Genomic DNA, 25,777 nt, shown 5'->3' with positions numbered 1-25,777 from the left:
GTTTTAATTAATTAGAATTGTTTTAATTATCAAAATGAAGATGTTTATAAGATTGGTGGTAATTATGATATTGAAAATCCTCTGGGGGCTGGAGAGGTGGCTCAGTGGTTAAGAACACTGACTGCTCTTCCACGGGGACAGCTACAGTGTACTCATATAAATAAATAAATAAATAAATAAATAAATAAATAAATAAATAAATAAATCTTTTTTTTTCTTTTAAACATGCCTTTTAATACACTTAAAGTGGGGTGGTGCCCTATGTGGAGTGAGAATCCAATGTTAATTCATAAATTCTGGGATGGCTTACACACACACACACACACACACACACACACACAGAGTAATACAAGTCTAGGAAGAAGGGAGAACTGGCTTCTCAGCAGTTGAAGCAGAGCAAGTCCCCTGGCTCTAGCACTAGGAATCTGAACAAAGCAACACACAACAGCTTCATGAAAATAGCAATGTTCTCCACAGTTTAGATCAGAACCTGTGTGATAGCCAAGTGGAGTGGCACACTTAGGAGGCAGAGGAAGACAGATCTCTGAGAACTGAAGGCCAACCTAGTCTACAGAGTGAGTTTTAGGACAGCCATTGTGAGATCCAGTCTCAAAAAAATAATAATAAAATAAAGAACCTATGTGAAGCTTTTTGCAATGGTCATAAGTTCAGAATAGTTGTAACTATGGAGTTTTGTCCAAACTGTTTGAGACACAGCTTCATCTTTCTCCTGAGTACTCTTTTGTGATATTTACCATCATTTAAGGGTTTGTTTGTTTGGGTTTTGTTGTTGTTTTTCAGACAAGGTCCCACACAGCCATGGGTGGTCCTTCTGCTTGTCTCCCAAGGGCATGGTCACAACATGGCACACTACCACACCTGGTTTTTAACTTACTTTTTATTTATCACAGTGGTTGGAGATCAAACTTGGGTCCTTGTGCTGGCAAACCCCTAACCAGAGATTCTATAGATGTTTAATGTTTATGTCTTTCCCTTAAAGTCCCATAGGAACTTTGGAAGTCAACCTGCCAGTTTCAAAGCTGTGATCTTGTCTGGCATAGCTCAGTGGTAGAACATGTATCCAGCATGTACAGTGTGAAGGGCTCTGTAACAGGCCCAAACACTACGCAGTGCTGGCCGGTCTAGTCCCCTTCCCTCTCCCTTACTAAACCATTAGATTACATTCCTAAACTAGTCCCCAACATCCATTCGCTTATTCCCAAAGTCCAGCAATCACAACTCAACATTTGGCTACGCTGGCTAACATCTCCAATGAAGACTTCCCAACTCACTCTATACTTTTCCATTTCTCCTTAGAACCACTCCTTTAAAAACACCTGCTGCCTTTGTCCAATCCAGGGGAAGCCCCCACCCCTGTCTCTTGTGCAGAGTATTTGGTGTCTGGGTGTGTTCTGTGCTGCCTCTGATACACCCTCACACAATGTCCTGACTTTATTTCTCCACACTGAAACAAAAGAACAAAGATGAATGAACATAGGATAAATGCCGGGAATTCTGTCCAAGTCCTATGTTGGTGTGGGATTTAAACCTGTGAAGAAGCAAGGAAGGAGGCATTGCATGGTGGGGGAGGGGGTGAGCGTTCAGTTTCTGTGAGCATCTAAGTCCCATCATTCACAACAATGTAGAACAATGTGTCCTTTTCTGAAGCAATCCATAATTTTGCCTCAGATGGCCACCCTTACTGCTCTTGCCTAGGAAGGCCACAGAAGGGATGCTGGGCATGCAGCTGGACCACATTGGCTTTAGCACCTCACATAAGACATGTAGTGCAACTATAAGACATTTGATCATCTTAGTAATAAAGAGATCTCTATGTGTGTGCATGTATGCATGCGTCTGTGTGCCTGTATGAATGTATGCACCTTTTTGAGTGTACATGTATGCACATGTATGTATGTGAATGCTTATGCACATGGATTTGTATGTTTGTGTATGTTGTAACATGGGTATATGTGTACATATTCACGTGCACATGCATGAGTGCATATGTATGGCACGTTTGTGTGTTCACACACATATGCAAATATGACATGCTTGGGCATGTTTGTGTGCATACGTGTTCATGAGCATAATATATGCACGTATGCATACTCACAAATGTGCAACGTAAGTGTGCAAGTGTGTGGGTTTATGTTCATGCATATGCCTTCTTGTATGCATACAGCCACACTACAAAAGAACAAAATACCAATCTGAGTATATAACATTGTTGGCTATTGAGCTGGCTAGCTGAATGTCAACCCTACACAAGCGAGCAATGGTTCTTAACCTGTGGGTCCCGATGCCTTTCAAAGGGTTGCAGATCAGATATCCTGCATATCAGAGATTTACACTCCGAGTTATAACAGTAGCAAAATTACAGTTATCAAATAGCAATGAAAATAATCTTATGGTTTGGGCATTACTACAGCATGAGGGCCACAGAATTAGGAAGGTTGAAAACCACTGAACTAGGTTTATCTGAAAGGAGGAATCTTTAGTTGAGAAAATGTTGCTATAAATTCCAAGTGTAGGGCATTTTCTTAGTAACTGATGGGGAAGGTCCGGCCCTTGGTGGGTGGTGCCATCACTGGGCTTTTGGTCCTGAGTTCTCTAAGAAAGCAGGCTGAGCAATCCATGAGGAGCAAGCCAGTAAACAGCACCCTTCCATGGCTTCTGCATCAGCTCCTGCCTCTGGTTTCTGGCCTGTTTGAGTTTCTATCCTGATTTTGGAATACAATGTGGAAGTGTAAGCTGAATAAACCCATTCCTCCCCAACTTGCTTTTGGTCATGACGTTTCATTGCAGCATGAATTAGAAACCCTAATTAGGACAGGTATAAAGTATAACATGGCTTTAATTTTCAGGTTGCTTTTGGATTCAAACATGTGAAACAGCTTTTTAAAAACACTTAACAATGAGGAGAAATCAGGAGGCCTAAATCCCATGTTCCTTGGACCTGAACTCTGTCTCTCTCTGCCTTGGGATTTCTTGACTCCAGACTCCTTGGTTCCTGCAATGCTGTATTTCTTTCTTTTCTTTTTTCCTTTTTTTAAAAGTCTGTAAACCCAGTAAAGGTGCTGGTGTGGAGGGGCGAGTTGCCATGCCCACTGAGCATGCTCTGTCTCCAGGGAAGCTGAGCAAGTATGAGCTTCGTACTTAGACAACACAACAATCACCAAAGGAGACATTTTGTCCCTCTCTCATGCTCAAGGAGGGCCGTTCATAGCAGAACCATCTAGCAACCTTATTCTGACTTCTGTCCCCTGGAGCCACACAGGCGAGGGCTGCCACTGTGTATTTGAGATTTTCACACCTCAGTTCTGCCACCTCTGGTACGGATGTTCTCAGGGGAGGAGGCACGGGCAGGGTGGACACCGACCGCTCAGACGCCCGCGTCAGTGCTTGGCTTCCTGCATGTGGACACCGAAGCGATGTCCGGATCCAGCGCGCAGTAGGCAGTCACAGCTGGAAATGCCTCGCTGTGTGTTCCAGGTCAAAGTCTAGGTCAAGGGCAGGGTTGCAGTTGCTTTTTACTTGTCCTTCTCCGGTGGTAGAGGGAGGTTCCAGTCTGCAGGGGGCCTCTGCCGCAAGGCCCATACCAGGGGGTGCTTCTGAGCGGCCTGGACCCGAGCCTGCTCGCTCTCACAGAGGGATCGCTGTGTAAATAAGACTTGGTCACTTACTGCTTCAAACTGGATCCTAGGGCCCCCAGTACTGCTGCATGGTACCTATATCACCCTCTTCCTCGGCACTCTTCTCGAGAGAGGAATAAATGGGAGTGTACGGTGCACACAGGCTCAGCTGCTTGTACACAGCATACTTGAGAACGGTTCTGTTACACACAGATCCAGCCGTTCTCATGCTCCACGGGTCATATTACTTCAGCAGGTTGGTGGGGTTTTTTTGGTTGTTCTTCCTTTGTTCTTTGGATTTTTTTACACAGGATCTTAAGTAGCCCAGGCTACTTCAATTCTGAGACTGTTGTCTCTAGCTCCTGAGTGCTGCAATTATAAGCATGCACAACCATGTTTAGTCTCTGCCTTCAGCTGTGTAAAACACCCACTAAGCTTATCTCAGCAACAGCCGACCTGGAGAGTGAGGAGCTAGTCACCTGCCTAGCCTGGGAGTGAGTTCACTGAGTGGGAAAGAGCAGTCTGAAGTTACGGGTGGACTCTGCACAGGGTGTGTGTAAAAGGTGCTCTTGCTCTGATGCAAGCAGCTTCTTTCAGGAACTGCCAACACCGGACAGTGTATTATGACAGGGCTGAGCCTGGCAAAGTATCCCGCCTTATGTAGGCCTCTTTACAAATGTTTTTAAACCGGGAGTGGTAGTATTACCAACAGCTGGCAGGCAGAGCCAAAAGGACCTGAAGTTTCAAAGCAGCCTGGGCTATGCAGCCAGGTCCCGTCCCTAAAATGATCATTATTGCTTAAGAAGCGGCTAGGGGCTGAGTAAGTTGGTGAGCGCCTGTAATCCCAGCACTCAGGAGGCAGGGGCAGGCGGATCTCTGAGTTCAAAACCAGCCTAGGCTACACAGAAAAACCCTGTCTTGGAAAAAAAAAAGAAAACATAAATAATTGTCTCTCCGTTTCTCTATTCAGAAACGTCTTTGTTTCCTGCACTGTTATGGCAGCTGACATGGAGTGACAGACAGCAAGTTTCCAACCTCTTACCAAACAAAGCAGCTTTATACCACGTTTTTCGCTTCTGCCATGTTTCTGTCTACTGGTCTGGTTTGGCTTCAGAAGCATGTTTTCCACATTGTTTTGCCAGGTTTCAGAATGCTCACACATTTAATACCAACCTCTTGTTCCTTGATGCTCTCCTTTGCTGTGTCCCGGTGTTTTCTCTCTCGCTTCCCTTACATCACGCTATCCAGGAAAGCAATGCCACACTGCACAGAGCAGTGTGTTCCAGGAAAGCAGGGCTCCCCTTATCACCGAGTCAGAAACTGCCCACTATTTTATTTGTCTAATGAGTGGATAGTGGGAGCCACCTGTGTTCTAGGCTCTGAATCACTTCTACCTGGACGTAGGAGGGAGGCCCACCGACTCAGGAAGCCCAGGAATTTAAGAACAAGAAGCTCAGAGATTTAAAATTTCACCACCAGTTTTCTTCCCAAAACTATAAAAGCAGTAGCAATGGCTGGGAAAGAGGAGAAACTCTGGAGCTGTTTGGACGCTTTCCAGGGATCACCCATGCTGGGCCTTCATGTAATGCTCCTGCCTCTGAATCACCCCTGCTCCTATAAGTGACTCAAAAAAGGTATTGGTCCTCACACTAGACTAAGTGGAAGCCTATCTTTCCGTCCCTCATGCCACATGCAATTTAGAGTAAGTAGAAGTTTCTTCACATCTCCCTTGAAAAAGTCTAGCAACAGGCTCCATACTGGTCCTCACAGTACCCTTCAACTCAATTCATACGTGCTGGGACATTTTTAGGTACTCCCAGGCTCATTTTTATGCCCTCTAGAGCCCGCCCTCAAGCCTCAGGCGCCTTGGCTTTTCTCCTCCTCCGTCTTGTCCCTATGGGCTGGGTGAGAGCAGGCTCAGTGACAAGCTGAAGACTAAAGCTAGAAGGTTATTCTCTCCAAGCTTCTCCATACTTCCCTTCCTTCTGCGCTCGCCTCCCCTACTACCGCCCGCCCCTCCGTAATTGAAGCGGTGTAAACTCTCGCTGATACGCAGTTTGGGGTACTCAGGAGGGAAACACGATGGGGGTGCCCCAAAGGATCTGTGCACACACCCACACCCTGCGCGCACCTGGGCCTCCGCACTGCGGCTCTCCTCCCATTCCCGGCAACTGGTCAGGTCGCGCAGCCACTGCTTGCAATCCGGCCGCTCGCCGTGGACGTAGTAGTGGTGTAGGACGTGCCCGGCGCTGCGGCAGAGCTCCCACTCGGCGCGGTAGACCTCGCACGGCCGGGGAGGCTGCGGGGAGACACAGAGAAGAGCGCGGACAGACCCCATAGCTTGACCCCACCCAGCCCAGGAGCCCAGGAGCCCAGGAGCCCAGCACACTCACCTGCCAGCCGCCTGCGACCGCCATGTCCAGACCGTGTGACTGACAGAGACTTGGACCAATGAGCTCCAAGCAAACTCACACTAAACAGGACGTCTGCACTGAGTGGCTGATAGTCAGAGGCTGCACCACCTGGCATCTAACCGGTGGCTTAGCTTCAAAGGTATTAATTAGCAGTCTGAAACCCAGTAGTTCTGGCCAGTTCTCCCGGTTTTTATTTTTCAAATCCGAATGTGGTTCAGCTTTTGAAGTACAGATTCTTGAACTCCAAGAAACCTACCTGGCGGTCTCAACTACAGTGATCTGGCCTGGGCATATACTCAGGTGAGCTTGGTTTGGTGTATGAAGAGGAGGGAGCCAGTGCAGGATGACTAAGGGTGAAAAAAGTTCCCCTAGGAGTGACAGGCTCAGCGTTGCACACCTTTAACCCTAGCATTCAGGAAGCAAGAATAGTGGCATCTCTGTGAGTTCTAGACCAGACAGGAATATATAGTGAGACGCTGTCTCAAAACAAAAACCTAACTGGAGATCATAAGGTGAGATGGCTCAGCTCCTAGAGAAACTTGTGAACAGAACCAAGGACCCGAGTTTGACCCCTGTATCCTAGGTGACAGAAGGGACTCCTGAGAGCCGTACTCTTATCAACACATGCATACACTTACACATGCCTCCACACATTTTTATTAATGCACTTATGTATATAAATATGTGCAATACTTATACACAGATCATCTGGAACTTGAGTTACAGGTGGCTATAAGCCACCAAGTGAGTGCCAGGAACCAAACTTGGATCCTTTGCAAGAACAAGTGCTTAACTGAGCTCTTTCCAGCCGGAAATTAGCCAATAGAATTCCATAAATGAAGGCTGCCTTTCTGCCAGGCTGAGACATCCTCATAGGACAGGTCTGGCAGGTCACCACAGCAGTTAAACCTTCCAGAGCCACATCTGGCCGGTGATGATGTGTGCCACAGGGCTAGAAGCCAATTATCATGTTTATGGATATTTCTAAGAGCAAATGGACACACTCTGGAGCTATCAGCCCAGAAGGAAAGTGCACCATCCGTGGGAACCTTGCTAGGCCTGACCAGCTCCACTCCACGCATCAGAGAGTGGCACCTGTCCCTACAGCCTCCCCACGTCTCAGAAGTGGTCTTCTAATGACAGGATGAAGGAGAGTACTGCTGTAAGGGGCATTCCTGTGACTTCTGGCTAGTGGCCCATACCACCAATCCACAAAACACAGCCAGAGGCGAGTTTTAATCAGTTTATTTAATTATTCAATAAGAATTATTCTCAAGGAACAAGCTGGATCAGCATGTCAAAAGATCTTCCATCACACAAAGTGCAGATCTGAGGACAATAAAGCAGTAAGAAAAAGGGACGTGGATGAGCCTCAGTGGCAGAGTGTGTGGCAGGCTTACTATTCATGGGTTCTACGTTAATCCTAGTACGTGAAAAACAGACAAACTACCAGAACCTTGGTAATAAATGTAACGGGGGCACAGAACTTGAGCATGATTTTATTCTTTCTGCCTTTCACATCTGACTTCATCATGGAATTCACTGAGAAAGAGCAGATCAAAATGAGACTGCATTCGTCTGGATGAGATCCCTTCTGAGTCACTGTAAATAAAAACAGAGGCCATCTTTGTCAGGCACTCAGGTCCTGGCCTTCGTAACCACGATGGGCTAAAGACATTGCCCTGTGTGCAGACAAGGGAAAGAAGAGCAAGTCAGGAATCAGAGCTGCTCTGCTGAAGCCCTGGGAGGGCCCTGGAGCAGAGTGTGGGAGGCGGAGGAGGCAGCCACCTATAGGGCCCAGAGAGCTCTCTCCCCCAGATCAAGCACACAGCCTCCAAGTTCTACTGTTTTGCATCCAGAACAAGCTTGATCGTTCTTAGGTAACTAAACAAACCATAAATAACAGAGCATCTCTGAACTCATCAGAGCCAGTAACTGTAAGCCAGTTGCAATCAGATCTTTTATTTTCCAGTCAGCCAACAGTTTTAGACTTAGGGCTTTCTTCCCTTCTTACGCAGTGACTGTCCTTCTCCAGAGAAAGCAACAAATCTGCCTCCAGCTTCATCCTAGGTATGAAAATAGGACATTATTTTGAGAAATTCCTCAAAGCTTACAGTAGTTACTTTATTCTATGGACTCATCTATCTACTTTCCCCACCCCATCATTCACACTTGGGAATGCCCTAGAAGGCCTGGAGAGATGGCTGGCTCAGTGGTTAAAAGTGTGCTGTTCTTTCAGAGGACCCAGGTTCAGTTCCCATCACTTATGCTGGGCAGCTCACAGTTGCCCCCAAGTCCAAGGGATTTGACTCCCTCTCCTGGGCTGCCAGGGCACCTGTACACGCAGGGCAATCAAACACACATATAAATAATGTAAGAATCAAATGTCTCTGGAATTTATGGCATTGTGAAATCCACAAATCACAGCTGTGTGAGTTTACTGCCACATTTGTCTTTAGATTTACTGTACAATCTCTCTTCAACGAATGGAGGCGGTTATGTCTTAAGCCATTTTCAGCTAGTTATCATTAAGTTGAACGGCATTTCATACATCTCCATTCCAAATCCCCCAACTCAATCACAAGCCACACTACAGTGTTCTGGTAACCCCCCTGTGAGCCTGTGAGGAAAGGGACCTGTGGCTCCCTTGCTGCATTCCAGCACTTAGAAAGGATCCCAGCATCTATTAGCCCAGGAAAAAACAAAACTCAAAACTCTAAATACAATTTCTATTGAACATCTATCACTTTCACATCACTAGGATGTTGAAAAATCCTAAATTGAACCCTGATAGCTTGGGAGACTTTTACACAATAATCATTTTATATTTCCAAATATAAAATGTATGTGTTTTGCCTACATACATCTCTGTAAAATATGCATGCAGTGCCTGAGGAGACCAGAGGAGAGCCCCAGATTCCCCCTAGGACTGAAGTTATAGGTTTTGAGCCACCATCTCAACTGAATCAGGGTTCTCCAAAGAAGTCAGTGTTCTCACAGCGTTAGCCAACACTCCATCCCCACAACAACCATCTCAATGTAAAGAGTATAATGCTTCAAGAAAAAAAATCCCTCTCAACTGCACCAACCCAAAATAGTATGTCCAGTCACTTTTCTGCACATGCTTACTTAATACACAAACCTCAAACCCATGAGGTTGTAAATTCCCCTACTTCCTGGTTGGCATGCTGAGGTAAGTCTCACTGTCTACAGCTATGGTTTTTGTTTTGTTTTGTTTTTGTCTTTCTAGAAGGTAATTACTAGCTTAAAGGATGCAGTTCATTTTAAAAACAAAAACAAAAAACAGTTTATTCAGAGCAGCCAACCAAGAGAACTACTACTAATCAATTCTTTCACTAGCAGGTTTGTTTAACACTGCAAAAAAAGTCATTTTTACCCTCACATGATTTTAACTGCTCAAGATCTGAGGCATTACCTCTTAGTATCCTACAACAGAGAAAATCTGCAGTTTCCAAAACACATTTTCATACCTACTGTATCCTGAGGCATTACATGGGATTACATTACAAAGCTTATGTGATGCCAAGCACAGAGCACATGTGAACTACAGAATGCAGGCTTTCATCCATCTGAGCACAAGACCTGACCAATTTCCTGTTTGAAGGTATATCCTCCAGTTAGGACCTGCCATATTCTTGCCCTAGAGCCCAGACTGGCCTTGAACTTTCTATCTGCCTAATCTTCATTGTCACTGGCTCCAGCTATTTCTACCTCCCTTCTCCAGTGCGATATGCCCTCAAGTGGAGTCCTCAGAAAGCATCTCAAAGGTGTCTTTGGTGAGGCCCTGCATACCAGAGCATGCTTTCGTTCTGAACCTACTGTCTTCACGGAAGGTCCGGTAGAGCTGCCACAGAGCCGCCATGTCAATCACCACAGCCTTAGTGGCTAATAGCACATTAACTTAGAGCATTCTGGAGATGAGAAGCTCAAACCAAGGTCTGACACAGGCACTCTAGAAACACATGTCACACTTGGGTGGCTGCATTCCAGAAACAGTTGCTGTGAGGAATGCAATCTGCAGCAGGATGAGACACTAACACCTTGGACTAAGTTCCCATGTAATGCCTCCTGCATCTAAGGCATCTCCCCCATTCCCATGCCCGGTGACAGGAACATGCTGGTCATAGAAGCTTGCTGTCCTGATGTTTTTGTGAAGGTCACTTTCTAACACCATGTGTGAGGTGATCAGGGGCTCTGGCTCTGTACCTGAGTATCTGTACAAATGCAATCACAGCATGAAGCTCACAGTCCATCTCAGCAATGAGGTGTTACTTAAGAAGCACACAGCAGCTACCTGGAGCCTGACTTGGCAGTGACTCTGTGAGCCGGTTGTAGATTGTCCCTAAGAAGGACTGCCTGGTCACCAGACTCCAACTGAACCTTCCCATTTTAATTAGTAAGATAAAGGAAAGCCAGTGACTGGGCGGGGTGAGGGAGGTGGAGAGGGCTGAGGTCTGAGGAGGTCAGAGGACGGAGGGGGAAGGTCGTGGAGAAATGGAGCTTCCCAAGGTCCAGCTGGACCCAGGTGATATTAATTGGCATTAAATAGCTATGAACATTAAGGATCTTATAAGTCTAATATCTCATATAGAAGGGCAGTTTGTATCTTTGCCTACTTGATGTAATCTTGTTGTGTAGAGGGTTTGTAAATTGAGAGTTGAATATATAAACCTGAATGAAAAGCTATCGGCTGTAGAGTTGTATTTATGTGAGATTTTGGGGTAGAGAAACACCCCGGGACAGAGGCAGAGAACAGGCAGTAAAAATCCACCAGGGAAAGGAGTTGCACAGTCAAGTTGGGCCATGGTGGCGGCTCAGACCGGGCGCCAGAGGTGCACGGGGCTTCGTATCAGGGTTGGGCCCGAGGAGTGAGATTTCAGGGCCGGAAAAAGAGATGAACCATTTTTATTTTTTAATATTTACTGCAACAGCCATTATCACGGTAGTCACCACTGTTTGGTGGTGCCAGAGCTATTGCAGAGGCTGGAGCATAACTGTGTTCATGCTAACTCTCAATTATCTTGATTTTGGCCAATTTGGTTTCCTATGAACACATGCACCTATCCCCGGGCATCATGTCCAGCCACAGAGTCAGCTGGGCCTGTTGAAATCATTCATCTCTGCAGGACTCTTAGCCATACTGTCCCCATCTTACCAGGTACTCAGGAGTCACTGTACAGAAATGATAAGCTCTAGTTCTAGGTTAGAAAGAACAGAGATAAGCAAGAATTCAGCATGTGTGAGGTCCTGGGTTCAACTTTCCATTCTGCAACCAACAGTAAGCAAAAAGAAAATTACACCCATCTAGAGCTCCATTTTTGGTTTTTTTTTTTTTTTTTTTTTTTTTTTGTTTTTTGTGGCAGAACCTGGAGTCAGTTCTTGACCTATGCATTACCAGGTCTTAGGAACAGCAGGGTTACAAGAAGGGGCCTAAATATCACAGAAGCAACCTATTTTGAATGGTAGAAACACTGTCGTCACTAGTAAGTGAATCCTATGACCAATGAAATAAACTTACCTCTTCAACCTTTTTGACCAATGGACGTGAATTTCTGATGAAAGTGATCTTACCAAGCTTAAATTCGTAATTAGGAATTCCTCTGTGAAGATTACAGACAAGGAAAAAGGTTAGATCCGAGGAGGACTAAGATTTGCTTCTGACAATCAAGAGGAAGGCAGGAGAGACAGCCGTCAGTGCCTTCTTGGTAATTGTCTGGTATACACTGCTCTGCCCTCTTTGTACTTGCTAAGAGGGAACACAAGTAAAAACACTGGTCATGGGACAGGAGCCATGGACGCTAGCCTAGCCTTAGACTTTCTCTGCAAGTGTTCCAGTGGAACCCAGCTCTTCTTCTCTTCTGGCTCACACACATAACAGAGTTACCACATCCCTAATCCTACCTGGGAGCCACCAGAAAAGGGTTCACTATGAATCCCTAAAGAGACATGTCATGCTCTACCATTGTCAGACAGTGATCAAGGGCTTGAGCCTACTCAGTAGCCTGCTGGTCTGTCACCAAGACTGGAATGAGGCTCTCCTGTGTCCTGGGCTTTGACACACAGCCCATGTGTCAAACCTTTCTTTCATCAGGGACAGACATACCTTTTGATATCTCCAGGCTTGATTGGGGAGGGACTGGGCTCAACCCCCTTTTTCTTTCCATCCAGTCTATTCCCAGAACCAGAGAAGGCCTAGACAAGGAAGTCAAGAGGGTACATGATCAACCTCAAGAGTGAGCAACCATGTACCTCTGTTCAGAGACCCCATAAGAGGTGGGAGCTGGTGCACAGTCAGATCCTCTTGAGTGTTACCAGCTGAGATCTCTTGACCAGCCCCTCAAGGGACTGCTGGAAGCCCAAGAGCGCTCTAATACAGGCAGCAGCAGTGATAGCTGACCTGTTACAATACCTGCCAGGCCCCTCCTTCCCACATGTCTAGTCATACCTCCTCTTCTGCTTCCCAGGTAAAGAAAATGTGCTAACATCTGGTGAACCTAAAGTAAGGGTTGTATTTATTATACTGATTTGACTTTTTAGTAGGCACCCTACACACACCCAGGGACCATGCCCAAGGCCTATGATAGGCATAAGTTTTGAAAGGACCAATAAAAGTTGCAAGCCTTTCAGGCTTATCAAGGTCCCAAGAGAAAGCACATATTAAAAGGTTTGAGGGCTGGAGAGACAGTTCAGCAGTTAAGAACACTGATTGTTCTTCCAGAGGTGCTGAGTTCAATTTCTAGCAACCACATGGTGGCTCACAACCATCTATAATAGGATCTGATGTCCTCTTCCTGTGTGTCTAAAGATAGCTACAGTGTACTTATATAAATATAATGAATGAATCGTTTTTAAAAAATGGGCTTAAATCTTTTTTTTTCAAAGGTAATTGCCTGATTTGGGTGCCCAGAGCTCACATCCTGCTAATGTTCACAAATCATCATTGAGAATAGTTCTAGGCATCAGGATGCAGAGACATGCAGTGCCCAGTACTCACACGAAACCCCACCTCTCCAGCATAGCCACTGTGGTCAGCTTCTCCCTCCTGAGGGGGAAAAAAAAGAAAAAAGAAACAGGACATGAGCTTCATGGAATGGGTGTCAGCTTTCCTCAGAGCCTCTCGTTCCCACGGCTGCCCCAGTCCCTGTCAGCTAGCACACACCATCCTCTGAGAGGCAAGCTTCCTCCTAGGAGCAAGGACCATGGCCCACTAACCCCTGCAGAGTCTACTCACAAAGAAACACACCAACAGGCCAGCAAGTCAGCTCACCAGGTAATACTTGCCACCAAGCATAAAGACCTGAGTTCAATCCTTGGTATTCAATGGTGGGAAGAGAACCAACCCCCAAGAGTTGTCCTCTGACCTCCACACACATGCATGGCATGTACACTCCCAACACCCAAACACAACATATTTAAATCTAATTAAGACAAAGGAAGCACAGGTACAAAAGTATCAGGAGGAGCTTAAGAAAATGACTTACTATTGACTCTTCATGCTGCACTGGTCTTTCTGGTTCTTTGTAGCCCAAGGGAGCATCAAAATCCACCTTAAAAATGAAGGTTAACTTCTGAGACATGGCCACTCTGCCTCCTTAACTGAGACAACAGCTTGAGAGTCTAGTTTTCCCAACAATAAAGCTTTACACTGTTCAACATCACTACAGTGACACTGACACATCATAGACACATGGCTATTGGGAGCTGTGTGTGCGTGCATGTGTTTAGAGTTAAATACAAACGTATCACCATGGAAGTGTATGTACCCATTACCCCAGGGAAGGTACTAATAGTAGCACAACCACCCACATGTTCCTTGCAACCATTAATCTCTCCCCAAAGTCTAACACCTTAGTGTGTCAAGGTAAATGAAAGGAGACAGGAAAACAGTGTAACCTTTTACCAGGAGTCGTGCCAATAATTTGTTTCCACTTAGCTCTTAATACTCTAACATTCATTCTTTGACAGGCCTGAGTGACTGTGGATCCAACCACTTCTACCCTCTAGGAGGAACGACTAGGTGAACGGCCACCTCCTCCTATTCTGACATTTTCCTCCTGGTCTCCTTGTGTGATATTCTCAAGAGTTCTGACCTCACTTACAGTGGAAAACGTCACTCACATTCATGTCACATTCAATAATGGATACAGCCTTGTCAGGCTTCGTCTCCATCACCCGCAGCTCGTAGATCTGAACAAAGAACAGAACGATGACAAAACAGGGGAAGCAACACCAGCGAGCATCCCACCAGCATCATCCTTCCAGCACCGACAACACTGCTTCAGGTCGGATCAAAAGGAACTGTCTCCATGGTGGTCTAACTCCATAGGCTAATTAGAACCATACTGCAAAAGACTATCCTGGTCAACATATTCATATCAAATTTATTCTAACACCTAAAATCTAATATTATAATATAAGTTCTAAATAACTTCTAGCATCTAAAATTACAATCTAGTTTATTCTAAGAAAAGAATTAGGGCTGGAGAGATGGCTCAGTGGTTAAAAGCATTCACTGTTCTTACAGAGGTCTGGAGTTCAAATCCCAGCAACCACATGGTGGCTTCCAATCATCTGTAATGGGATCTGATGCCCTCTGCTGGTGTGTCTGAGGACAGCTACAGTGCACTTATATATAATAAATAAATCCTTAAAAAAAATTAGCCAAGTGTTTAAAGAAACAAGAGTAAGAATGCTCACAACAATAATGCTAAGTTCATTTGTATTGCTTAAATTTGGAGGTGAGGGAGAGGAAAGAAAAGAGAAAAGAAGTTGGGCTAAGGTTGCATAGAGCTCAACTGCTTTACACACTGGCACCTATACCGACATGCATCTACAGCAGTGTCCATGTGGAGGTCAGAGTACAGCCCTCAGGGGTTGGTTCTCTCCCACCTGTAGGCTCTAGGATCAAACTCAGATCACCATGCTCACAGGGAGAGGAGCTGTGTAGACCAACCTTGAACCTACAACCCTGCTGCCATAATCGGATAGATTATTAGCCTTCACCATCATGCTCAGCCAACAAAGGCTTTTTAAAGGTAGATTTTAAAAAGAGAAGATTTATTTCTATCTTATATTTATGAATGTTTTGCCTGCATATATGTGTGTGTTTGCACCAGATGCTTGCCTGGAGCCCACAGAGGCCAGAAAAGGGTGTCAGACCCCCTGGAACTGGGACTACAGGCAGCTGTGAGCCTCTTTGTGGGTTCTGGGAAATAAACTGGATACTCTGCAAAAGCAACAAGTGTTCTTAACCACGGAGCCATGTCTCCAGCCCATTAATACATGCTATTAAAAGCAGAGGGATAATGAACAGGTATAAAAGTTACAAAAGCTTATTCGTCTATAAATATAATCAGTACTTAAAGGTTTCTGAATGTGTTATTTTTTTCAGTGCTTTGACAAAATACCTGACGGAAACAACTAAGGAAGCTTGTGTCAGCCCACAGTCCTGGCTTGCATTCTCTGTATTCAGTCCAGGACCCCAACCCATAGAAAGATGCCACCCACAATCAGAGTTGGTCTCCCCATCTTAGTTGTTCTACAGAATCCTTCATGGACAAGCTCAAAGTTTTGATTCTATTGTGTTTCTAAATCCTATCAAATAGCAATCAAATTAACCACCATGAAAGGCTATGGAGATGACCCAATGATTATAATATATATAATATATGCTTTATATTATATATTAAAATATTTAAAAAGCTATCAACACTGAATAAATCAGGGCTCTAAATGTGAACCCAGGGAATTTTAAAAAACCGAACAGTAGGCAGCAATTAGGAGATAAAAGCCAGTTTTAGAAAGCCGCATTCAATACCAGAATGGAAATGACTGACTCTCCACTGTGGACTCAAACATTCTCTTGTGAAGGTGAGGGAGTCTCATGAAACCTTGAACCTACAACCATTTCCTAGGTGGTAAGATAACCAGTATGTACCACAAGGGTCAGCCAGCAAAGGCATTTTAAACACATAATAAAATGAAAGAAAGAAGGAAAGAAGGAAGGAAGGAAGGAAAGATTTTTTTTCTATTCTAAGTTTCTGAATGTTTTGCCTGCATGTATAAATGTGTACACAGGCATTCCTGGTGCCCACGCTGAGAGTAGCTGCCTGTAAACTGTACCGGAACTCCATTGATGCAGCTTCCGTAAGTCACATCCTGGCTCATCCGTGCTCCAATAAACTCTTTGGATCACCAAAGCACTGAGATGGAACAATGTCTCAGCTCTGTTGTCTCCCTCTCTCTGGTAAACAGGCACAGCAGCACATTCTTTAACAGGAAAGGCACCTCACCTACCTTCTCATTGTAGTTGATAGCAATCACATCTCCAGTTGTCAGACAGGCGAAGTTTCTCAATGCATTTTCTAATCTGTATACACGCTGTCAAGGCAACAGGACAAGCTGCATGCCTCCAACTACACAATGGATTAATACTTCCGATGACTCTAGAAGGAACTCTTCCATCGACCTCAGATGAGTAGGACTGGCTCCTAGAGTTACTCATGCAGGCCCTGGCAAATGCCACAGTGCCAGCTCCCACGTCTCTGCTCTACATGGTCTTTGTTCCTTTTTACACACACTGAGACTGCCTTCACCTTATTAGTCATACCCAGGAACAACAGTTAACCAAAGTGATACCCTTTTCCATGATAACAAAGAGAAAAAGCCTCTCAGCAGAGATAGCTCGGCTGTTAAGTGTGGGTACAGCTCTTGGGGAAGACCCAAGATTGGTTCCCAGCAACCGCACTGACAGATTTACAATGACCTGTCAACAGGGTATCTGATGCCCTCTTTTGGCCTCCAAAGGCACCTAGACTCCCATGCACATATCCACATACGTACACATAGTTTAAAAAAATAAGGGCTGCAGAGATGGTTAAGAGTGTGCACTGCTCTTCAGGGGGTCCAAGTGTCATTCCCAGCACCCACATTAAATGGTCCACAATCACCTATAACCCGAGCCCTAGGGAATCTGCTGCCTTTCTAGCCTCCTTGAGTACTGTATGCAAAAACATATCTGTAAGAATTTTTTTATATCTTTTAAAAAGCTCCTGAAAGCAATCTCATAAATCTACATTATAATATGGTAAACCACACAGATCCTAAAAGGTAAGAATGAAGACAAGACCCATCCTACGCTGACAGCAAACATTTGTGGTGCATCCTGATGGACAAATTAAGCAGTTCTCCCCATAGATGTCCTTTGCCTGCAGGACGTCTTTACCACTGTCTACAATGTGGAGACAAGTATCTAACATGCTCCTTTGTCTATGACCCAGACAGCAGCGGGCTCACTAAGGCCATTCTGTCTAGGACCTACTCAGCAAATGAGTCTCTGCCAAGGCCCACCAGCACCCAGCATTTGACCCTTGACACACAGCCTGCTTCTGACCGTGAGCGGAGAGAAGCATCAGGCGGCAAGGGAAGTAAACGCAGGTTGTGTGTGTTTGCTTTCCAACATTCTACTTGTCCACGTTGCTGTTTGAGAGTTTTGTTTTTCTTTAGACAAAGTCTTGCTATGCACATCTTGACACAAAGTATGTCCCTCACGCGCACTGGTCACATTTATAAATACATATATCCAGCTTAACCTGAGAAGCTAAGAAAAAACCATTAGAACAAAAACATAAAACTTTTCCTTCCCGCTTGCTAAAAAACAGAAAATATATTCGGCCAACGTTTTTGTTTTACTTTGAATGGGTCCTAAGTCTGAGCACAAAGTAGACTTGATTACCTGGTTCATCCTAAACCAGTGCCAGGGCTCCAGAGGGCTAGAGGTAGATGAGCCACAAAACTACGAGAAGGCTCTGCTCTGGAGTCTAACAAGTATCCGCATGTGACTGGAGAAAGCCACAGAGCCCTGACTTGCTTGGTCAGGACCAAGAGGACACACTAGCCAAATCATGTTACTACAATCCCAACTTCAATCAGAAAGTAATATATGGTTTCCCATGCTGTTCAGTGATGGCCAGGAACTTTGCAGAGAAACTCTTATGTCAAAAGGATACACTGCTTTAGGGTTGGTGATATCCAGGAAGTCTGGGCTCTGAGGCTGGAACTTAGAGTAGGTAGCCACTTGAAGGTTGACACTTTCCACCTGAACCAGGCCCCCTTCTTCCAACAGCAAATTCTGCATCATCTTAAGAGAAGAAATCAGCATGAAACTCCTGAAAACTAAGAAGCCTACATGGTTAACATCTGCCATTTACTACGCTGAGTGGGTCAAAGTATTATGGGTATAATAAGGGCCCAGGATGAAGACTTGGAACAACCAACTGAGCTGTGCCACAGAAACAGGCCATAGAAGAAACCAAGTGAGGGACACACATTGAAAGCAGTCTACTAAGATCATTTCTTTCTTGTCATTGTGACCCAAAGGGCTCTGTGACCCTAAGTACAAGTGTCCCAAGGGTCAATACCAGCCTGGTACAGGTCAAAGCAGTATACAGTGATCAGACAGGAGGAAGGCTAACTGTGTCATGAGGTTCTGGAGCACAGAGAACAAGGGGGCAGTTGCAGGCCTGAGCGAAGCCTATAGCTTCCCCAGACAGACGCAGGACATAGCCACAAACAGCACTAAGCAGAAATAGGGTCAGACCAAGCCCTGGGAAACAGACTTCTGAAATGACTTGAGGACACCAAGGAAGCAAGAGGACCTGAAAGCTCACTCTCATGGTCCATTTCTGGGCACTGTGATGTGGATAGCACAGCAGGCCCAGGCCTAGTGGCATTCCAACGCTAGCAAGCAAACTCATAATTAGCATGGGTCAACAGATGAGGTTCCAGCAGCAGACTAGCATTTGCTGCAGCCTGGTTCTCCCTGAAACGTGGCAGCTTAGGCTGGGTAAAGCCCACTGAACAGCCAAGTGAGATAATTTGTGCACATGCCCCTTGTCACCTGAAACAGAAACTAGGTGATAGCAGGCAAATGCCTGCTTAGCCGTGAGCTGGAAAGTCAGCCCAAAAAGGGCTGGGAAAACAAGTTTCATACCCCCACAGGCATCCTAAGGGCCATATGGCATCTCAGAGAAAGAAATTCAGAGAGCTTCCCAGGCTAAAGACCTCGGGGCATCCGTAGCTATTAACTGCATGTCGAGATCTAAGGGAGACCTTTCAGAGCTGTGTTATCTACTTCACCATCCAGTGCAGCTTCAGTGGCCAAGCCTGCCACCCCAACAGGACACTGCCTTGTGCAGGGTAGACACAGGGCAAGAGGTGATGAGTGTTAAGTGACAGGCATGTCAGAGCTCAGCTTTAGAAACAAGTCCCACTGCAACTCTGGGCAAGGAGATGGGCAATGCAGACGCCTAGAAGGAGGAGTTACAAATCCAAGCAGGACTCCTATAGTTCATCAGGCACCTGGGGCCCAGCTGGAAAGGGCGGCAATGACCAGAAAGAAACAATCTTTAGAACTGGAATCACATGTAATCGTAAAAAGGAAAAGCTACTCCTTTGAAACGTGTAGATCACTGTGATAGAGCAAGCAGGTGGGGACTGAGCTTCAGAACACTGTTCTGGTGGCACTACAGCAGAGGGCACTTCTGTGTCCTCAGCCCCATCCAATCTGCTCAGGGCCTTTCAGGACACCTGACACCATTAAAGCACAAAGAACAGGGTACGCACTTCCCTGTAAAGGCTCCTAAAGATGAGCTTGTCAACTGGGCTGGACTGAAAGGAGAGACAGAAGGAAAGCAAGGAAGTTGTGCAGTCAGTCTCCAAACCCCCTACAGAATGCCTGCCACCTCAGTTAAATAGTTCTGCCAGCCCCTATGAGAAGCCTTGCTCCAGGGAAAGCTCTGGGACTGCTCATGCCCTTGCTGAGGCACCCAGGTCTGTGATGTCACCCTTCACATCAGCTTGACCAGTGTCTCCACAGTTAAGCATGGCACAGCACACTGCTGAGTGTCATCCTCTTACTGGGCCCTTCTAATTGAAAGGACTCTCAGGCATGCACACACATTGAAAAGGGGCGTCTCTGCTTATAAGGTCCCCAAGGGAAAAGACTCTACAAACCTTTATAGCTCAACTCACCCAGTGGGGTAGATAACAGATGCCTTCATCAGCAACAAACTCCAGTACACCACAGTGTGTCATTCGGTCAGAGTTCTTATTGGTCAATTTAAACAGCATAGGATAGGTAATGTTGAGCCGGCCTAAGAACAAAGATGTTAAACACACAATCAATAACATGCCTATCATCAGTTCCTGTGAAGGAAGCCCTGTCCACCCAATGCCCTACTGTGTAGCCTTGTCCCTTAAACTTCAGAGCCTGCTTCCACATTCCCCTACTGTTCTGGTCAGAGGGTTATGAATGCAAGAGCACACCATGTGGTCCTGGAGGAGCTTGGTGACTCAGTCACAGAGCATAGACATGATTGTCTGAAACAGCGATTCTTAAAAGTAGCATGTTCATTTATTCATCAGTAACAAGTGCTAACCATGTGCCACCAGAAACAAACAAAAATCTGTTCCTTTAAAGGCTTTTATTTAGATAGGTCAGACTGTAAACTGACATCCGCAGTACATACTGAGGCACCATGGGAAGCAAAGGGTGGAAAGAGAGAAAGACCAGGGAACAGGCTTCGCAGTCCCTAAAGACAGCTTTCCAGGTCAGCTACTAGACACACATCCAGGAAGGGGGCAGCTAAGCAAAGAAATGGATGGGAAGAACTCAGCCAGTTCAAGGAATGACTAGGCAAGATGGCTGGGGTCAGGTGTGAGAGTGAGTCAGGAAAGGGACAATATGAGAAGACATGGAACAGACTGGACAACCCTAACTCAGCAAGGTCACAATATGGCATGTCTCTGAATTCCAGTGATCTATGAGTTAAGGGCTGCACAGAGGGCAGGAGCCAGCAGTAGGACTAGTGCAACGCTGACTCAAAGGCACAAAGACAGAGAAAGGAGGGCCTGGCCACATGAAACCAGAAAAATCCAGGAGACCAGGGCAATAGGAAGGGTCTGAGAAGTTTTAAGAAGTTCTCAGTGGTGTTTGCCATGTCCTGGACAATTAATCTTCCCAGAATAATGAAGAAGGCATCATCATTCTTCCCTTTTTAAATTATAGGAGAAACTGAGGCATGCAGATAAAGTAACATGCCCTAAATGATCATGCTCAGGAGTGGTGGTGCTGGGATTCAGACTTAGTCTGCCAAAATTGGAGAACTCTGCCACTAAGTAGACTACAGCTTGTCATGTTAAGCACACATTCCAAGACTCTCACTCCATAGCCCTAAATGGCCTCTAACTCTGAGGCCTGCCACCATATCTGGCAAGAAAAGTCCACTTAGCATCAGAAGGCAAAGCAGACTTCTAGCCTCTCTCTAAATGTTGAATGAATAAAGTCAATCGGCGAAGAGCTTGGGTAGGAAGATCCAAAGCAGCTTAGAAAACTGCTTATTGTGGAATGGAGGTGATGTTGTCAGCACAAAGGTAAGCAAGACACGTAGCCAAGGACCAAGGACCTAGGTTCTCTATCACTAAAACAGCTCCAGATATGCATGGTCCTGGGTTCTGCAGACCTGGCTCCCACCGAAGATCCGAGACAGAGGCTGTTAAGGGAAACTCTAGCACCCTTCAGCCACTGACTGATGGAGAGTCTGACCTCGAGCTTCCCAGTCCTCTACAACATTTAATTACTACAGTCTGAGCAATAACCCATATTTCATAAATCAAGACTTCCTTGGTCTTACTTGGTTATAAAGGGTTTCTTCCACCTCTTAAGAGGTCTCAACAGCTGATCACAGTGACACACACCTGTAACCCCATATACTAAGAACGTCAAGGCAGGAAGATTTTAAGTTCGCAGTCAGCCTAGTTAAGCTGGGTGAGACCCAGTCTGAAGGAAGAAAAAGGGCTTTAAAGGGCTGAGGGTCTTACTCAATGAATAAGCATTCAACTAGCATGCCTGAAATCCTTAATACACCAAAACCAAACAAAGAAAGGTCTGAACGTTAATCTGATCTAAATTCTAGTGATCCAGTTCCCGAGTATCTTCCTGGATATATTGCTAAGGGACACACCTAGACTCCTTGGTCAGCTCACCCCAAAAGCAAGACTAAGGACCCATCCCGTCTTTGTAATGGCAGCATATTGTGAAGCCCATGGTTCTAGTCTACCTGCTGCCCAAGGAGAAGCCTCCACCGGATACTGTCCCACCTAGAGCTGGTTACAGGTCCCCTCCCACTCACTAGTACTAACACCACTGCTCCAATGAATGATACTGATGACGTCCCTGGTTAACGGAGACGCCAAAACCCAGAGAAGCTGAGCCAGGAGCTGAGCAGGGCAAAGTTCAAAGCTAAACACAGCAAAGTAGCATCTACTCTGCACAGTGTCTACTACATCTCCATAACCAGTCTCCACAGGATGAATTCAATGTGGAAACACCTTCACGTCTCTGCAGAAAAGAGTGCGCCCACAATTAGGGCTGCCTAAGGAAGAGAAAGCGGCAGCTCAACCTTTGGTTTCCTCAGGATACCATGTCCCACCGGAAGTGAAAAGCTCAGGTTCGGAGCTCAGGAGAGCTGTCTGGAAAGGAGGTGAAGACTTGCTTCACCAAGTCCTGTAGATCAATCTCCTTCCCTTTAGGAGACAGCCTAGTGAGCCCACACACAGCATCAAGTGTGTGAGCCCACACACGGCATCAAGTGTGCAAGTGCTGCTCCTTTGTATCCAGACAATTCTTGAGACAAGCCAGGCAATGAGGGAGGGGCTGGAGTGAGAACAGAGAGGAATTACCCTTTACTTACTGAGTGGGTGCTTGCAGTGCCCTTGCAGTGGAAAACACAGCCATGCTTTGACTCAACTAAGGGCCCTGCTTCTCCTAGCCCAGCATACCCTCCAAAGAGGATTGTAACCACTTCCTGACAAATGTTACCTGGATCTGACAACAATGAAAAGCCTCCGCCCATTTCTGGCTTCTGTACTTATATTTCCCAAATTGTTGAGTCATTTAGAAAGTACTTACTGAGTTGATCGAGGGCCGAGGGCGGCATAATTACTGTGAAAAGAACATTTCAGGAATATTAAGTAAATAAAAACAAAAGAACAGAACAAAGGCAAGATGTATATTTTCTGATGCATCTTTTAAAAAAGCTTTAAACAGTGCTGTGGGGGCAGCTAGAATTTCATAACGACTTTTCATAAAGAATCTTACTTGAAGTAATCTACTTTTGTGCTCTGAATGGCACTTAGCCAAACAAACATAATTAGCACCCTACTCCCATTACCCATGCCTTAGGACAAGTGACATTTTTACTATAATGTTAGTGTCTTGTGTCCACATGCAAAATAAGGGGTATAGAAGGCTACAGGGCTCATAAGGAATTTAGGGCAGGAAAGGTTACTATTCAAAATAAAAACAGGCACATACTCTTCCCTCCTTTCTCCACATCTGACCTGTCATTAGGCCCTGCTAGCATGGACACGGAGAAGCAGCGGTACTGCGTGGAGAAGCGGTTCTGGAAGACGCGGGGAATCGGGTGGTCAAACATGTTGAAAGAAAACTAGAAGAAAGAAAAATGGTATTATTATTAAAACAAAGGTACTTTTAAAAAAAGAGACTGGAGAGACTGGTCATAAAGTCCTGAGTTCCAATGATCTTGACTTAGCCTCCCACATAAGGACAAATGTAGGCCACTGTATCTAGTTCAAAGACATGCTTTTGTAGGCCAAGCACTAAACAGAGCAAGTCACTGGTGCTTATAAATGTGTCAAAGAACACAGAAAACTAAAATCTCAACTAGCCAGAATGTTGACTGCCTAGGCAGCACAGTGAACCTCAAGTCCCTTTAGTCCCCTAGGACTCATCCCTCAGGTCCAGTTTCCATTATCTATAGACAGTGCCACTTTACTAAAGTATAAAGCCAGGTCTTCCCCTCCCACCCTTCTGCTACTATTCGCTATTCTCAAGATCAAGGCTGGACCTCACTTAAACTTCACAGAGACTCATTACTGACCACCCACCACCTCCTACCATAATGTTCAAGAGCTACCTCTTTTCCCAAGGGCCTACTATTTGTGTGGCTTTTTAGGGGACATCACTTTAGTAATGCCCTGGATTTAGTTACAATCCGTTCTCTTCTCCAGCAAGCCTCCCTTGCTCTGACAGGGGTCAGGGTTAGTGTTTCTCCAGATGCTCACACAGAACAGACATGCACACGGCATATCAAATATTTTCTCACGCCAGCCAGCAAAGCAAAGACATGAGGAACTAAATACAAGATAGTCTGCTGGCCGTCACATGCCGATGCGCACCTAATCACACAGATTCACACACCCACTCCCCAGGTTTCTATTCTCAAGCCAGCTTGCACACCAACATCCCCCACCAATAAACTGTAAAAGCTAATCAGTGTCGTTTTCAGTCGTTTATCTTTTTCTTTATGCACCAGAACTCTCTGATTCAGTCTTAGGTGCATAACTCACAAAACGCTTTTGGAATGATGGGTTAGGGGGTGTGTGCTTATCAGAGCTCCTTCCCTATGCCATCCATAGCCCTACTGCTTCTCCTAGAAACAAAAGCAACACCCCTAACAGTACCCTTCCAACTCATCCACCCATGAACATGCCCGTCTGCTCCTTCTTTTCGGCTGCCACCACCCGCATTCACTTCCTTTAACGCTTTGACGTCTAACACACGCAGCAGTGCTGGTTACATAAATGAACTTCGGTGTTGATATAACAGTGACACAAAGGATAAAAACCTACTAACCACTCCTCGTTTTTAACAAACGGCACGGAGTCAACACTAAATACAGTAGTGATGAGACATCACTGTAGCCAGGTGGGCTTGACTTCCAACCTCTGTGCCTCCACCTCTCTAAATTTTAGTTCTCTCAGTTAGTACAGTAACTACCTATGCTCCATGGGGAATGCAGGAATTAAATAGTACACGTTGATAGGGGAAAAAAGCGCCCCAAATATTACCTATTGTCGTTATCACACGTGATGAACACAACATGACATCCATCTTAAGACATGGTCTCTACTAAATAAAAGGTAAGGGAACTTTGGTATAGCTTATGGTCGTTCGGAGTCTCCTCCCTCCTGCCACTCTCCAAGAACTCTCCAGTTAACTTCGAGTTCATGGAAACCTGTTGCATGTCGGGCACTTATGAGAACTACCAACGCAAAGTAACAGGTTCCTTTCTACTCTCGGGGGCTGCAGTTCTGCCGACAGGCATACGAGTCATGATTCGGACAAGCTAAGAAGAAAAGAAACGGCTCGTAATTATGGAAACCACTTGGGACAGAAGCGCTCGGGACAGTGGAGCGGGCCCGATGCAGGCCCGGGTGACTCGGCACCTCTGCCACCAGGCCGAGGCCTTCCCCGCCGAGCTCCAGGGGCAGCTCTGACATCACCCGGCTCCCGATCCCCAGGCAGCTCACCATGACTGACAGCGCTTGGTGATGCCGCTTCTTTTCCTGAACCTAACAATAGAAACACAGAGCTCCCTCTTCACAGCCGAGGCCACCGCTCTGAAACCCAGAATCCGTGAGAGGCTCGCCGGAAGTGACGGGCGAAGGGGGTGGGGTACGGAGGCCTGGAGAGGCGGAAAAACAGAAAGTCATGGAAAGGCCTGAGGCTTGAAAATTATTTAAAGTAAATACTAAAACACTTGATAACTGATTTCACAGGACAGCAATTGTTTATAATATTTAAATAGTACTCCCTTACAAAAAAACTTGGTAGAAGCCGTTCTC

General features: G+C 45.7%; 2 protein-coding genes across 5 annotated transcripts; both read right to left on the bottom strand.

The window, feature by feature from the left end:
• Nucleotides 1-2,859: 2,859 nt before the first annotated feature.
• On the bottom strand, nucleotides 2,860-6,052 carry LOC308422259 (synaptic plasticity regulator PANTS; the record flags this gene model as incomplete). 3 transcript variants are annotated; one of them, XM_080918760.1, is made up of 3 exons in its annotated part: nucleotides 2,860-3,659; nucleotides 5,767-5,934; nucleotides 6,029-6,052. In XM_080918760.1, 3 exons carry the CDS (start codon nucleotides 6,050-6,052, stop codon nucleotides 3,534-3,536), a joined length of 318 nt encoding a protein of 105 aa, XP_080774886.1. In that variant the 3' UTR covers nucleotides 2,860-3,533. The 3 variants fall into 3 exon arrangements, with proteins under 3 accessions (XP_080774886.1, XP_080774885.1, XP_080774887.1); XM_080918759.1 differs by lacking the exon at nucleotides 6,029-6,052 and having other exon boundaries at nucleotides 5,767-6,006; XM_080918761.1 differs by lacking the exons at nucleotides 2,860-3,659; nucleotides 6,029-6,052 and adding an exon at nucleotides 3,684-4,004 and having other exon boundaries at nucleotides 5,767-6,006.
• A 1,227-nt stretch (nucleotides 6,053-7,279) lies between these two features.
• On the bottom strand, nucleotides 7,280-25,587 carry UFD1 (ubiquitin recognition factor in ER associated degradation 1). Of its 2 annotated transcripts, XM_080919433.1 has the most exons (12): nucleotides 25,463-25,587; nucleotides 23,445-23,577; nucleotides 23,040-23,072; nucleotides 20,102-20,223; nucleotides 18,079-18,209; nucleotides 16,367-16,439; nucleotides 14,189-14,257; nucleotides 13,552-13,617; nucleotides 13,065-13,112; nucleotides 12,174-12,262; nucleotides 11,589-11,670; nucleotides 7,280-8,115 (listed from the first exon to the last, which is right to left on the bottom strand). In XM_080919433.1, the coding sequence occupies exons 1-12, from the start codon at nucleotides 25,463-25,465 to the stop codon at nucleotides 8,041-8,043; spliced, it is 924 nt and encodes a 307-aa protein (XP_080775559.1). In that variant the 5' UTR covers nucleotides 25,466-25,587; the 3' UTR covers nucleotides 7,280-8,040. The 2 variants fall into 2 exon arrangements, with proteins under 2 accessions (XP_080775559.1, XP_080775560.1); XM_080919434.1 differs by lacking the exon at nucleotides 25,463-25,587 and having other exon boundaries at nucleotides 23,471-23,577.
• Between the last annotated feature and the right edge of the window lie 190 nt (nucleotides 25,588-25,777).

This window comes from Micromys minutus (genome assembly GCF_963924665.1).
Source record: "Micromys minutus genome assembly, chromosome: 7".
Classification (NCBI taxonomy): domain Eukaryota; kingdom Metazoa; phylum Chordata; class Mammalia; order Rodentia; family Muridae; genus Micromys; species Micromys minutus.
This window is presented reverse-complemented; position numbering and strand designations above follow the sequence as displayed.